Consider the following 15,880-nt stretch of genomic DNA (forward strand, 5'->3'; position numbering starts at 1 on the left):
GAATTACAGGCAGTTCAGTTTCATTGCTGTTGTCTCTCAAAGTCCCTGAGATTGTGTTTCATTCATTTACACTGTTGCTGTCTCTTCTATCTAAATCTCCAAAAATGAGGAAGGCTTCCAGCTCTTCTGCCTGTTCAGAAAAAAAACTGAATGGAGATTGATCTTCTTTCAGTGTCATTTTCTTTCTTTTCAGACTTTGAAAAATGCAGAAGTGATTAAACTGATCTAACAAGTGACTTGACATTTCTAGATAGTTTTTATTTGTAAGTTCCAAAGTACTTTGCAAAGCAGTGGTTGTGGCAGGATCTCTGGGCACTGGGCTTAGATCTGTGTTGTTTTAAAAACCAAAGCATCTGTGGTTGAAGTGAAGGAGGCGCCCATCAGGTTCAGTTCCTCAGGAGAGTAAGAGGCAAAGCCAGGAATTCAACATGTGAGTGAATCAGGTTCATGATACTAGACCACAGCAGTTTCTTCATTTTCTTTCCTTTAAATCTGCTCATGACTAAGACTGAGGATTGTTCCAATCCTGCTCTTCCTGAAGAAGCTTATGCTGAATACCTGAAATGGAAGTTTTTAGAGATTTTGTTTGATGAGAATGATAGCTGCAATATTCTCAATGAGTGATTTCTGACACTAAAGAAATCAGTTCAATTTTACTTAAATTGATGTTACAATACATGTCTTAGGTTCCTAGCCTTTAATAATTTTCTAATAGCTTGAGTTCAATGAAGTTCTATTCATGACCTAGAAGTCTGAGAGTGCAGAGATGCTTCCCATCTGTCTGTAGTCATACACATCTGCAGTAATTCATTTTCAGCAGTAAGTAATTTTTGGCTTATGGACAGATGTATAATTGAGAGAGAATGCTGCTAAGGGGGGGAAAAAAAAGCTCTGGAAAAAAAAGCCTTATGGTGAAGACAAATACCTCATAAAAAGCTTGTAATGACAGAATTACTACCACAACCTCTTCTACTGTTTTCACCATGTTCTCTGTCAAAGAGGCCATTTTACAGTCCTGTGCCATAAAATAAGGGCTTATGATTATCAAATTATTACACTAAACTTTGGAAGGCATTTTATTTGGTTCTAAAGTAATTAAAAAGTAAGAATATAGTCCAAAAGGGAATTTACAGTATCAAAAAATAGTGGACAATATGTCAAAAGCCCATAAGCCTTGGTTTTAGTGGTGTGCTGACAAAGAGTGTTCTTGGTCTTATTTTTAATATTTTTATCAACAGGAAAGAACACTTTCACTGATAAGTAAGAGGAAAAAAATGCTGGTGATACTGAAGTTCTTTTCCAACCTGGAGGATTCTGTGATTCTGTAAAATTGTATTCAAATTTTGGGTCATAAATACAGAAGGGGAGACTGTTGGCTGTATTCCTGGGGCAGAGAACTCCATCCTAAAAAGACCTGGCTTTGCACAGGTGATGAAAAAACTGCTGAAGTGAGTGCAAAGTCTTTTAATCTCAGATGTGGTCCCTGAATGTATTCAAGGACTGTGAAAGAGAGTGGTAAAAGTTCTTCTGCTTTGGATATTGATGTAACTGCTCCTGCAGTTTCAAGGCTTTATCTTGTTCTAGCACTCACTAACCAGTATTTTAGTGACTTGCTCTTGAATTTAAGGTTTGACACCATTTGACACCATTTAGGATCAGAAATATGACTTCCTAGGAGGGTATCCAGGAGCTTGGTCTCTTCTGCAAGTAGACCAAGGGATGGCTTGGTGATACCTAAGAGGTACCTGAGCAAATAACATGAGAGAGTTCTTCTGTCTTCCAGGCAAAGCTGCAAGAAAAATCTAATCACTGGAATTTTAAGCAAAACCAGCCAGTAATAAAGGACACCTACTGCTGGAAGAGCTTCCCATGTGCTAAGGTGGAGTCAATGGCACTGGCAATTTTTAAATTATGATGATTTTCTAGATGTCTCTTAGACTTTACATTGGAGAGATGGTCAGTTTGATGATTCCAGCAGTACCTTTTGAGTCTGTGTTAGTACTAACTTGTTAATAGTTCTAGTAAGTAATAAACTTCCTTCAGTTTTATTTTGCACTTAGGATGTTTTTTATGCATCCCTATGAGCTGTGAATCTCACTTTCTGCATGGCTGGATCAGTCAATTTTGTAGTTTGTCTCTGCATTTCCTAAGAATGTAAGGGTGCCCAGGTGTCAGAAGGGACTGCAGCTCCATCTCTCCCATGTTCTGGCTCCAGAAGGGGCCACTGGTTTGTGCTTGAAGGAAGTATTTTAATGCAGCACCTCATTTCTTGGCAAATGCTGGATGCTGAACTAAACAGACATTTGGTCAGTGGAACACAGTGCAGTCATTGCTGACTGTGAGAACAAAGCATGTGCTGACATTTTCCCTGCCTTTGGCATTTACCAGCTATGGATTTCTGACCTGGGTAGGTGTTGTGGCTGTTATTATCAGTGGCCACTGATGTGTTTTCCATAAACTTGTCTTATTCCTTTTGAGAACCACTTAAGGTTTTGGCATCCACGATACCTGTGACACCAGATGTTACAATTTAATTACATACTCTGTGACAAAGCTCCCTGTTGTTTTTAATATTCTGGCTTGCTATTTCACTGTGTGCTCCCCAGACACTGAGTTGAGACATGGAGTGTATTTTATATGCCTTTGTTGTATTCTACTCATACTGTCTTCAGGCTGGGGGAGTTTTTCAGCAGGCTATTCCATGCTTTGGACCATGCTTATGCCTGTTCAGGCACTTTGTCTAGTCCTCCATCTTTTTGAGACATATTCACCTTAGATTTAGGTAATGTCATTAGAATGTTTGGGGTTTTAGTCCTTTTCTGAGCAGCTAACATGTGTTTTGGTGTCTAATTCAGTAACAGCTTCATTTTTGTGATTAATTTATTGATCTTGAAGCTTCGTGTACAGTTTCTCTTAGACTGTACTGACATCTAATGGTAAGGCAAAGTGGCTTAGCCATACTTAATGGCAAGATAAATTGTCTGACAGGAAAATATAATTATATATTTCTTTCTTAATTCAGTATTACATTCCATAAGACAAGATGGAATAACTTCAATTTTTGCACAAAAAGGCTGACATATACTTTTTCTTCTGGCAATTAATCTCTTTTTGTTCTGCTCAATGTGCCATACTTATTTTTAAGTGCAGCTTAAATCTTTGCAGGAATATTTTTGAGCACAGTGATAGTAATGTGGTGGTTTTGTACTGCTGAAGTTTTCAGTGTGAGTCACAGGATATTCAGGAATGGATGTAAGAACAGAAGCTGTCCTTCAGAACTTCCAAAGAGAATGTCCCAGTGTTGTTGTAGCAATTCCTGCTGAATTTTGAAGAAATACCCAAACAAAAATCTTTGTCCTCTTTTACTCATCCTCCTATTTGAGGTTCCTCCATATCTTTAATTGGAAAGTTTTCAAACACCAATGGATAAGTACTGTTAAATAATACTTTTATAAATGGAATATAGAAAGAAAAAAAATGTTCAGATATCTTTGTTGTATTCCATGCTTAGGTGTAGTACACTTTATAATTTCAAGACCTAAGTATTACCTAACTTCCATTATGAAACACCAGTCCTCTGATCGAAAATTTCTGTTTTAAACAAAACTCATACTGCTGCTACTGACATTAGAAAGCTTCAGCTACAAATTATAGAGCTTTTTAGAGTGTTTCTTTCTTACATCGTAAACTTTATTTTTCCTTTTCACAGAGTTAGAGCCCATTTCTTGCCCTAGCCTCAGAAGGTTAGCTTCTTTACTGAGTAAACACATTTTTAAGTTAATGTTCAAATAAAATAAATTTCTCGTAGCATTTTAATGTCATTTTACTTTTGTCTGTTCATCAACACAATTAGATCCTCTCTTTTGTGAAACACAAGATACTTTGTTTTGTACTACAGAAATATTTTGAAATTTAGATACATTTCCATTTCTTAGTAATAATGTTGAGATATAGTTGACTTGAATATAAAGATTTTTTTAATCGTGAGCATGATGAGACACTGGAACAATTGCCTAGAGAAGTGTGGAGACTTCTTTATTGGAAATGTTCAGGACCATGTTGGATGGGGTTGGAGCAATCTGTCTAGTGGAAATTGTAAAAATAGAAATGTTATCAGTTTGGATGGGAAGGAAGGAGAAGTAAAGTGTTAGGCTTGTCTTGGGAATTTATGATCATCAAAACTGATGGCACTGAAATTTGGAAACTAAACTTATGGTGCTTCTTGTGACAGCCTCACATTATGCTTTTTGATAATTGTTAGTAGAAAGAAAAAATATTTGAATAATTCACTATAGTTTTAGACAGAGGAGTGTAAACTGAGTTAAGTGAAGGTTGAGATTCCCAAGGGTAATGCAGATCTTCATGGCCTTATCCTCTTATGACCTGTCAATCTGTTCTGAGAATTTGACTTCTGTTTTGGATTTCTTATGCTTCATCTTGTGATTTGAGGTGGCCTACAAATCTCTGCCTGCAGCTGGCAGTGGGGCAAAGGGAGAAATCAACCTTCTGCAGTCTGTAGCCTGTGGGTGAAAGTCTGTGCTCAGGAGAGTTTGTACTCTGGCTCTCTAAGAGTGAGGTAACTAATCTGAGGTGATGCAGTTTTTCTGTTCAGATCTAGTTGAAACAGTCTGGTCCATGCCAAACTCCCCCATTAGACTGATGCAAGGAAATGGTCCAACCCTGCATGCTGCAACATTTTGGGTTTGAGGGGAGTCCTTCCCTTATCTTGTGGAATTTGTCACAATCCACACATACATAGGGTGTGTATAATTAGCCTACTGTTTTGCTCTCTTAAAAAAAACCAAACAATTTCTTAGTTTGCTTCCTTTTCTTCTTCTCTCTGGAGAAATAATGGTTTTTGAATGGGCCTTTCTTCACATCTTCTCACTCACAGCTAATATTTATCCTTTATTCATTACCAATATTATCTGTTTTGAAAATTGAATTCGAAGTTGATTTACTTTATAATTTCTGGTTTAGCCTGTAGGACTTGCTCTCTCTGCTGGAAATGTGTTGGAAAATCACTTTTCCTTTTATCTTGAAGTCTCAGAGTAAAGCTCTTCCTTTCTTAAGAAAGAGCTAAATGCTCCAACAATACCCAGAGACACATTCTCTTTAAAAATACACTGGAATCATCTGCTTAACTGAAGGAAAAACTCTAATATTGTTTACAACATTGTATATTTTGATCTAAAATGTGTACTGCTCAAAAGGGTTCTGTGCATTGATAGCATCTCAGATGGCTTTGTAGATACTACTTGACATATGTGATAAGCACTGTGTGTTCTGAAATCACTTAGATTCTCACTTAATCTTAAAATATTGGACTACAGAAGTCTGGTTTTAAATACTGTTTGGTATTTGGTCTTCAGGTTTTTAGATCATCAGGCACTGTGCTTGTATTTATAGTGAATTTCTCAAATACAATTATTCATGTTGTGGTTTAGCATTTGCAGTAACTAACACTTCCACAATTACAAGGCTTTTGTTTTGCTGGGCAGTGCTTCTCATATCATCATCTGCTCTTTCTGTTGGAACATAATGTGTAATAAAACTGTATGAGGGTTCAACTTAGAATGGTGTTAACATGCTAATTTATTTTTTGCTCAATTTTTTTTAAACTTATGACAACTCACTATCAAGAAAATAATTTTAAAACAATGCTTGAAAGCAAAAAAATACTTGATTTATATGGTACACTTTGAAGCTACTGTAGAGAGATAGAAAACATCTGGTGACACTTTCAGTGGTAGGTCAGTAGTTACAGATGGTCTGTTCTTCACAGCTGTCATCCAGCTTTGTATGCAGAGTGACTACAGTGGAAAGATCTTTTACTGAATGAATAAACAAAACAGCACAAGGAGGCCAGCAGGCCTGTATGTTTCTACGAGATGGGAAATTAAATAAGCTATACAAATTTAAACCAAGACTAGTGTTTAAAATGTTCGTTATATTCTGGTTTGGTTTTTATGCTTTAGATCTTTCTATGTGGTAATTGAAGAAAGTAGATTATAAAACAGAAATGATAAGCAAATAAACACTAGTTTAAGACTGATCCTGTGCACAGTTTGGTGTGTTGGCTTAAGCCAAGGCTGGAAGTTACATGGTTCTATACTTACATAGTTGGCTTTTAAGATTATAAAATGCATGTTAGATTTGATGTAACGCTTGTGCAGTCTTATAATACAGCCACATTCAATATTGAAGAACATGGTATTTTGGAAGAATACCAATGCTGAGAAATGTAAAAGTGAATTTCTAAAATGGCAACAGTCTTGGTTTTTTAAAAGTAAAAAAAAAATAGGATTCTGCATTCCTCAGCAAATTTTCTCCTCCCCTTCATGATGAGATGTTATATTCAGCTGGAATCAGACACTATGCAGAACAGCAGAAGAATCTTGAATTTGAGGATGAAGAGGTGTGGAGGGGAAGTGAAGAGGATGATGAGGCAAATGAAGAGTTAAAAGCCTGATGAATGTTGCATATTAACTCCATTTTAAATTAAAAAAAAAAAAAAAAAAGAACAAACACAAAAAAGGCACTTTATTTAATAAAGTCCAAATGCACTGAGCAGGGCAGTACTGGTAAAGATACTTAGCTGAAATGCAAATGTGCAGCTCTTGATACTCAAAATATTTTTCTTTACAATTTCACTTGGAGTTCATGAATCTTGATGATATGTTAATGAAATGTGCCTATGTTTGATTTTAGTGCTGTTCAGCCTCTAGAAAGAAACAAGCAGATTTCTAGGTTCAGTCAGTTGTAAGGCCATTTAATCCTATCCACTGATGTTGAAAGCTGCTGAGCAGGAATAAAAGGAAACAGGGAGGTGGATTATTTGGCTCATTTTAGTGTGCACAGTGCTTGTACCACAGTGTGCTCTGTGTTTGTTTCTCAAAGTCTACTCAGCTATTGAAAGGTGAATAAAAGTGGTGCTCTGATTATGCTTTATAGAACATCTGTATCCACAGTTTTACCACATCCACTTGCTCATGTGCACTTTATATTCTACTGCTATGATTAGGTTCTCACGGAGGGATTTTTCCTCCTCTCTCCCCATCCCCCCTTCCCACTTCTCAGTGGTTTGGTTTAAAATGCAGCCTGCTCGTTGCAATGCCCTTATGCTGCCTTGCCCAGCTCCACGGTATCTGAAAAGTGCCTGGCTGTATCTGCTGCCAAAGAGCTTTGCCTAGTCATGCATAAACCTGCTCCAAATGCCATTTGGTTGATAGAGATGTTGGCATTCTCTGTTGTCACCAGGATGTGTTTCTCTGTGCTCCTTGACTTGGTTTCCTACAATTTCCAAGCTGAAACTCTGGAGTACGTTTTCATCAAGAGCCTGAAACCTAAGAGCGAAAGGAGTATTTTCTCTCACTGAGAGCTTTGTGATGCAAAGTTGTGGCTTTCCAATTTCATCTCAGGTGAACATGTGTCTGTCAATTTATAGGAATATGGACCTGTGCCTGCCCAAGGTGCCTGCATTAGTTTGTTCAGTGGAAGGGCAGGAAAGTATTTGCCAGTGAAAAGGCAGAGAACAGCTGGCTTGAAACATTTCCACTGGTTGGTCTGAGTTGTGCTTTGTGCTTCTCATCTCTGTGCTTAGAAGACACTTTGCTGTGAAATAAATACTGATTTACCTAATATGATTTAAGAACTATGTGGGTTTTTTTTAATTCTTTAGATTATATACAAATAATCTCCGGATCATCAAGACAAAGTCGCCAAAAATTATGTATTTTAAAGTTTATCTTTCTATTCACAGGTGGAAATAAGCTTGAAAAAGACTGAGCATTTCTGCCTGGTGGCTGGTGTGAGAAGAGCATCACCAAGCTGTGTGGGGACGTTCTTTGAGCTTCCCCTCTTATGTCTCTCATGGACAAACACAAAGTGAAGCGGCAACGTCTGGATCGCATATTTGAAGGTTGGACATTTCAATTTCTAATCATAACTGTGTTGGTTTTGTGGAATACTGATCTTTTCTTCTGGTCATTCCCTGTGTTTTTAATTGAGTTGTAGTTCCTGTTGAGATAATATTGAATACAATTCTGTTGAGAATATTAAAAACAGCACAAATTCTGGTTTTTGGGTGGAAACAGACCTAGACATATAAAAGAAACTAGTCCGTGACCTATTCTACAGTTGAGTTGGTTTTCATCTTAGCATTTAACAACATTCTATCAAAGCACTGTAGAAGATTGTGGGTTTATATAAAACAACAATTGCAAAAGGGCAAGATGACCACATAGTGCTTTCAGGAGTCTTTCTCTACAGGCTTGCTTCATGTAGATTGATTTAACAGCTTGTATCTGATCCTTGAAAGGAAGTAAAAAGTCAGATGAAAACAAAACAAAAATTGCAGGAGACCCCCCCCAAACATTAAATGAGTATTAATAAAAGTAGCGTGAATTCCAGTGAAAGGAGTTGTAATCATTTGGGTCTGTTATTTTACCTTAGGTCACAAATGATGAATTGCATATTCCTGCTGTTCTCTCCAAAAGGGCTTTTAGAGCTGGTGTGAAAGCAGGTCAAGGGATAAGTTGTACTGTTTTTAAGAATATACATGAATGGTTTGGACTGAATGGATTTTTAAATTAAAATGTTAGTTTCTCACTACAAGGCAAGGGAATGGTTATTTTCTTTTTGACACGATGGGAGACAGTGTACAGACTGGTGGGTACGTGGTCTCTGCATCATGTCTAATGATGTGAACTGGAGGTGAAACCTTTGCCTACTCCACATATTGGTCTTGAGACCCTTTCCCAGCAGCTGTGTTGTATGAGGAGTCCCTGGCAGTGGATTTTTACCCCTTTCTTTGTGCCAATGTGAGTGTAACTCTACCATGAGCTACACTGAGAAGCTGACTCATACTAAAACCTTTTGTTGGAATATTTTCCATTTAGGTAAATTTCTCAGTCCAGGTCACTGCTCAGCTGGCAGAGCAGTTGCATGGGAAGGGGCAGTTGGAAAAGGTCAGTGGGGTTGCTGGGACTGTTTAGCCTAACACAGCCAGAAAAAGGGACATTTCATACAAGTGTTAAAGGGTGCAGCTCCACATTTGGTTTGGGTTATTGCTCTCCTTGTCAGTCTTCTAAAACTGGCCAGGCCCACCCATGGTTGCCAGGTCCAAACTGTTACTGTGTCCCACCTGTGTCCTGGCCAAGTGGCCAGTTGAACCTGCTCACTGGAGACTGATCCCTGCTCAGAGAAATGGCAAACTGACTGCAGAGGATGATGAAATTGGAAAGGCTGCCCCACTTTCTCTGCAGTTGGATCAGCTAGAACTGACCTAGGAATGTGCAGGCTCCTCTTCTCTGCTCCCAGTCTCAGTTCCCTATCCTAGAGTTTCTGTATCCAACTCTTCAATACAAAATGGAGAATATTAACTTTACTTTTTTTGGCTGTGTTAGTCAGCTGAATTGGCAAGTTGTGAAGAAGAATGACAAACCTGTCTCTTTTGATGGCAGCTAGCAGTCAGAGCAGCTGAGCCCACTCAGCCTCTTATGGGATTATTATACTGAGCAACAGAGCAATGTAAGAGGCAAGAAGTCTGTGCTGATGTGGGATGGAGCATTGTGAGGGACAGAGGTGACAGACCAGCAGCCACTGTGACTGAAATAGCAGTGGCTTCCCCCAGGCTCACAGCTCACATCCAGTGATGCTGTTTAATCAGTGCCTTTTGTATGGCTTGTTTTTCCCTCCCCTGCACTGCATCCATCCTATGGTAAAATCTGTGTGGCCATGCAGTGGAGGGAATTGATCCACTTGAAAAGTAATGTAAGAAAAAAGGGGTTTTTTTAGTCACCTCTCTGCTTCCTTAATCCCATTTACCAAATAGTCAGGTTGGGAAAATTGAGTGGGAATGCCAGGCAGAAGATGATCAGGAGGAGAGGGGATAAAACAGCAAATATGGAAACATGCTTGAAATTTTATAGCTGTGGGAACACAATTTGGCTTCCAAGTGCTGGAACTATGTTCTGCTCTTGTGTGTCTATACATTCAAATGTTCTCTGAGACTTGTAAACACATTTCCCTTCTGATGATTTCAAATAGTGTGAAAAGGGATAAAAACTAGGAGGGTTGCCTTTATTTTATAATGGGTTTTTTTCTACATATGGTCTTGCTCAGGTTTAAAAATTAGTTGTGCAGAATTGTTCTGTGATATATGTGCCTTTCATAACACAACCTAAATATTTTATATTTTAGAAATATGTGGTGTTTTACAAAGCTTAGGGTATCTAATGAGCTGTAGAACTATTAAAGGTGGTTTATCTTCTTGGTCAGCTTTTTTGTTCGTCAGTTTGTGCATTGCTTTCTTCTCTTGAACTTTCCCTTAGAAGAGGATATTTTAAAGATGCACTTTATTTCTATTGCAAGTTCACTTAAAAATAGGCTGCAATAACTTGCTAACTACTACTAATTACGTATTTTTTCATGAATTCTTAAACATAATATATCTTAGTGGAGCTAAGTGATTTTGTCTCTGAGGTACCTATGATTCCTTTTGATGATTTCTTAAACATGAAATTGAATATTTCCTTTTAATCCCAAAGCTGTCTGCAATTATATTTTTTTGTGCACATTTCAATGTTCTGCTGTTGAAGACTGTCCCCTAAAAAAGCCAGGTATTAAATTCTGGTTTCTAACCTCCACCAGTAACTGTGAATTATGCTTAGGCATAAGGACATGATTCAGGACACTCTTAGATGCTAATATTAAACTCACTTCACAATTTCTAAAATAACATTTAGGATTCTTCCCTTGGAGATAAATGGCATCAGGACATGGGAAAGATTAATTAGTTACTGATTATATTGTTCTTTGTCCCCCTCTCCGGTGATGCTGGTGATTGCAAAGCATAATTACAGTAGTATACATTTGGCAGAACAGTTGGAAGTGTCACAGTGCAAAAATAAAATGTGTTCATTTTGTGGGTAATTTGAAAAATTCAAAATGTTTTTGGCATTTTGAAAAGTTGTTATGTCTAATTAAGGTATTATTGTGCTTTATATTGTAACAAACTGTAAACAATGCTGTCTATTTGCTTATATTCTAGAAATCTTTAATTAAATGCATGTATGTTTTACTGACCATTGCTTGGCAGTTACCTTGGGATGTCTGACCTCTGTTGCATTTGCTGGGTGCTAATAGATGAAGCAGAGAGGAACAGAAGGTGGCTGTATGCAGGAGGAATGTTTGAATTGTCTGTGAATGGGCTTGGTGAACACTGAATTATTTTTAAATACATTAATTTGGCTGCCTAAGCACTATGTATTTATTATACACTGCTTTTGGTGGGTTTCCAAGCTTTAGGGAACACTGGTGAGGAAGCAAGGGTCTTCTCTCATTTCTCTTGCTTGTTTGCACAGGTATTAGGGAGTAAAGTACACAGCACAATACTGGAAATGGAACTGGAAAATTGGGAGTGACTTTCCCAATTAGGTAATTGCTTGAAACCAGGAATTTCTTCCCAGAGCACCTCATGTGATATTTATACAGCAAAGACTGCAACATGTGCCAAGTACAAATCTGTGAGGACCCTGTCTGTACCTGGACAGATGTTTTTGGCTTTTGTTTTTCTTCTGGTTTTGATGAAGCAAAAAGCATCTTAGCACTCAAAATGCTCAAACAATCATTTCCTTTCTTTTTTTTCCTTTTTGTGCAGCACTAGTATTAATGTTATTCTTTATATGCATGTTGATTCATCTTTTCTTGAAGTGCCCAGAAGAAAACTTGGAATGTATTGTAGCTATTTTAACAGTGATGCTTTATTACCTAAGAAATGAAGAGTTGGCTGGGATCATAAATTGGCAAAGAAAGTGCATATTAAAGGGATGAATTTCTGAAATTTCAGATAAAATCTCTCATCTTTGCTTTTATGAAGGGCAGCCTTTCTTTGGGAAGGTTTGACTACTGGCAAATACCCAAGTGTGATGCACTTTGAAGGACAGTAAAAGTGCATGATAAATGAATAGCTTCTTTTCAAGGATAGGGCCTGGGCTTTCTTTCCCTATAAGGAAATATCTGTGTTTTTAGAGCTTCTTTTTTCTGCTTGAGATTTAATAAGATGGATCTTCAGTTCATAGTTGATGTGGAATGTGTTAATGGTTCCAGGAGGAATGCAGAGGGGAAAAACCAGATATTAATTGAATTTGGTTGTCTTCCCAAATTGACAGAGAAATCTTTTAATAAAGAGTGACTTAAAAGAAAAATGCATTCACTTTCCTGATTTCTTGTGCATGTAATATCTTGGCTTCTTATCAAATGGGAAGTACCAGATTTACCAAGTGTTTTTTTGTGACCATTGATGGGTCCTCTCTAGTTTAGGTAAACTGTGATTTGACCTTGCAGTTGTGAATGACACAGTTAAGTTTTCTGTATTTTAATAAGAAGATTGCCTACTTTGGCAAGGTCTGGGCTTTCCCTGAGTTTCAAAACAGATTTTTTTACTGAAGTTGGTCTGTACCATGTAAGTTGATCTGTAAACAAGAGGAAGGAGGAATAAATGTTTCCAGGCAGTGAGTACCCATAGCTCTTTCTTGGGTAAGTGGGAATTGCAGATGTCAAGTCCTTTGGAGAACAAGAACTACCAGTTTTCTTAACTGGCATCCAAATTTGAACACATTCTTCATTATCTCATTTGCTACAGATACTGGAGAAAGAATAGAAATAATAAAATGCACAGGCAATGGTAAATCAAATAGTTCTTTATAGAGTTTTCTTCCTTTGTACTGATCTTAGTACTTGGCATACTTAATATGCCAAGTGTTTCTTAAAACAGGATTAATGGGCTGCCTCATTGCTTGGTGTCTTTGACAGACTTCAGAAGGTGGCTTAGTGAAGGATTAGGGCAGCAGAGGGAGCTAAAAGATTCCTAATATTTTATCATTTGTTTCCTAAGTCAAAGTAGCTCCTTTATAAAGTACCAATTAACCTTTGCAAAAATGTGATTTTCTAACCTTAAGTGCCTTCAGCAAATACATAAGGATTTGAACTGGAGTAAATTCCTTTTCTCTGTAGCAATCTATTATAAATTAAATTAGGAATCAGATAGTAAAAGCCACCAAAATCTTTCTGCAGGAACAGCCATCAAACCTTTCAAGTGTAGCAAATTAAATTAAGCAAGCAGAGTTTTCTATGAATAACCTATAGAAGAATATTCTATAAGTAAACCAATTTTCATTCAGATACAAGTGTTTTAACATAAAAATACACACTTTGTGCATTACATACAAGCATGTTTTAAGAATTCAACACTATTTTTCTCTGTTTTGCTTGTAAAAATTTTGAAAGCATTTTTGAAGTTGTGGTAATACAGAAAATTGGGTAAAAGTTTCCTTCAAAGAATGTGGAGGGTATTCTAAGGACTAAGATAAGTTGACTTTAAAATAATAAAATAGCAAATGGTGCTACCAGGAGCATCAATGTAACAAGATTGTTTGCTTCTTTCCAAAGGAAAATTATCTTATATTTGGGTTATGTTTACCCTACTGCAAAGGCATCTTTTATCCCATTAGATTTATAGTTGAAATGCTTATGAACAGGGTTGTGCTTGGTTTTTGGCTTTGTCCTTAATGTAAGTATTTGCAGTGCAAAGTGTTTTTTAGCTTTCTTTTGGCTTCCTGCAGCAACCTGCACCTGAGCCTCCCTAACTCTCCACAACCTATAAAGGCTTTGGATTTGCATCCACTTAAGTACTGCAATGTGCAGAGAAATTATAGTAACAATGCAAGTTGTATGGAAAGAGAGTTGGCTTAGAAGCCCATTTTGCTCTAATAGTAGCTGCTAACAAAAAGCATGACTTCAGTAAGGAAACTTGAGGGGGAAAATAATCTATGTTGAAAAATCTGTGAGCTGAACGTTTCAGCAAAACTTTAAAATCTCAGATTCTAAGTTACAAATGTTGTAAAGAAAAACTGCATTTTTGTGATGTCCATCATCATGCATTTTATCTGTGCTGTCACATTTTGATTGGTATATTGAAATACACTGCTTGGTTATGACAGCAGCTGTGTTCAGCTGTTATCTATCCAGAAAATTGCATCTTGACACTGTAGTAAAGTCAAAATAGCTTCCCTTAATGTTAGTGTCAAAGAAAAATGTTAAATACAGAAAAGAATATAGCATGACACTGGTTTTACAGGGCTGTATTAATTGTATTTGTAGTATCAGATGTTTGAGTTCAGAATCCAGTACATAACCACACCTTATCCTCTAATTCCTGAATAATCTCCAGAGAATTTAATTCTCCTATTCTTGTATTAATAAAAACATTTTCAGACTAGATATTTAGCTTTTATTCAGTGCAGATGAGTGCCTGGTAAAAATTTTAAAAGCTTTAGAAGTCTTAAGTACTTGATGGTAATATGTAGTTATTTCTGCCTGGGGTCAGGGAAGATGCTCTGATGTTGCTTTACACTGTGCTCTGGAAAACTGAACTGTACAAAGATTAAGTGTCTAGGTAAACATACTGAAAAATTTAGGCAGTCATCTAATTAAAGCAGTCATGTTCAGCTTTCACAAAGGCAATTCCCATCCTCAGGGAAGTGCAGTCTGAGATGCAAAAAAGGATTTTATTCTGTTTCCTCCCTTAGTACAGTCAGAATGGGAGTGTGATTATGCAAGTGGAAACAAGAAAATAAAAGTGGAGACAGACTTTTAGTGCTGGAGGCCTCTGCTGCTCCATTCCTGTCCTTGTTCCAGGAGGTCAATAATGAACTTGAAGGGTGCCTCCCCTTAAACAGGAGGAATTTTTCCAGGGAGGAAATATCTAGCAAAGATGTCCCTCCTCATTAGAGAAGTCATTGTGGTCTGATGGACAGGCCATTTGGAGTTAAGGAACCTGTGTTTTATCTTGTGGCTCTCCTGAAGTCAGGTAGCAGGATAAAAAAACAAAAGCTTCCTCTGCATCTTCTTTTTCTGTGGCAGAAAACAGCCAGATATAAATAGCAGCAGGCTGTTGTAATACTCTTGGAATCCCTTTAAATTTGAGGCTTTGCTAATTGTGAAAATAGCTGGCACTTGCTGCAGGTGAAAACAAACCCTTTGGTACCACTGGAGATCCAGAACTCTGCAGTGGTTTGTGGCCCTAAATAAAATACCTAAATAAAAAGGTTCCTTCTTCCACCCTTTCCTATGAGAACTAAATTTAAATTGCTTGTGACTTTGAGCAGATGTATTTGGTTTTTGTTTTTTTAAGCCAGAAATTAGCTGTTAAAAATTATTCATTATTCTCTTTCCCCTGATGCTTCTTTTTCAAAGTATCCTCCCATGCACTGAATTTTCAAACCTTTCATTCTGGCAATTAACTGGAGACACAGCAAAAAAACACAACAAAAATTACAGGCAATGGCAGTAGGAAAGCAAAAGATGAAGAGTAAAGACTCTTTATTCTTTTGATCCTACCTGTATTTTTCAGAAAGTTTCCTTGTGTGCTAGATAATGACACTCAAATACAATTAGACTATGACTCCTGCTAATAGGTAATCAAGAATAATTATAAGTTTTAATTAAATACACGATAAATGCCTCTTTTTGTCAAGGAGTGCACATTTGAAGAAACAGTTGCATTAAGTGCTAAGAAAACTTTTTCCCAGGCAATTTTGTCACCATTTCTTGTTCCCTGCTGCTCCTTTCTGTCTTGAAGATTGCATCAGTCGCACGCATGTGGTTTTTGCCTGGGTATCAAATACCACTTAGGCAGGTGTTACTTAATTTCCACAACATCTGCCAGTCATCTTTGGTTGTTGTTGTTAGTTTAGCTAACCTGCAGATGGTCATGTTTGCCCGTTTGTGCAGTGCTCCACAGGCTCCCATTCTTGTTCCCCGAGTGCTGCCCTGCACTTCCATGCAGGCATCATCAGTTTATCAAACTCAAATAATT

At 37.3% G+C, this 15,880-nt stretch overlaps 1 protein-coding gene across 4 annotated transcripts in view; it reads left to right on the forward strand.

Annotated features, from left to right (window-relative positions):
- Nucleotides 1-15,880, forward strand: part of CTBP1 (C-terminal binding protein 1) — a 233,234-nt gene that overhangs the window by 45,294 nt on the left and 172,060 nt on the right. For all 4 annotated transcript variants that reach the window (XM_056489049.1, XM_056489052.1, XM_056489050.1 and 1 more), the window contains exon 2: nucleotides 7,763-7,921. In XM_056489049.1, the coding sequence (XP_056345024.1) occupies nucleotides 7,864-7,921 (58 nt within the window). In that variant the 5' untranslated portion in view covers nucleotides 7,763-7,863. The remainder of the gene's footprint in view (nucleotides 1-7,762; nucleotides 7,922-15,880) is intronic.

The sequence above is a fragment of the Oenanthe melanoleuca genome, chromosome 4 (genome assembly GCF_029582105.1).
Source record: "Oenanthe melanoleuca isolate GR-GAL-2019-014 chromosome 4, OMel1.0, whole genome shotgun sequence".
Lineage (NCBI taxonomy): Eukaryota > Metazoa > Chordata > Aves > Passeriformes > Muscicapidae > Oenanthe > Oenanthe melanoleuca.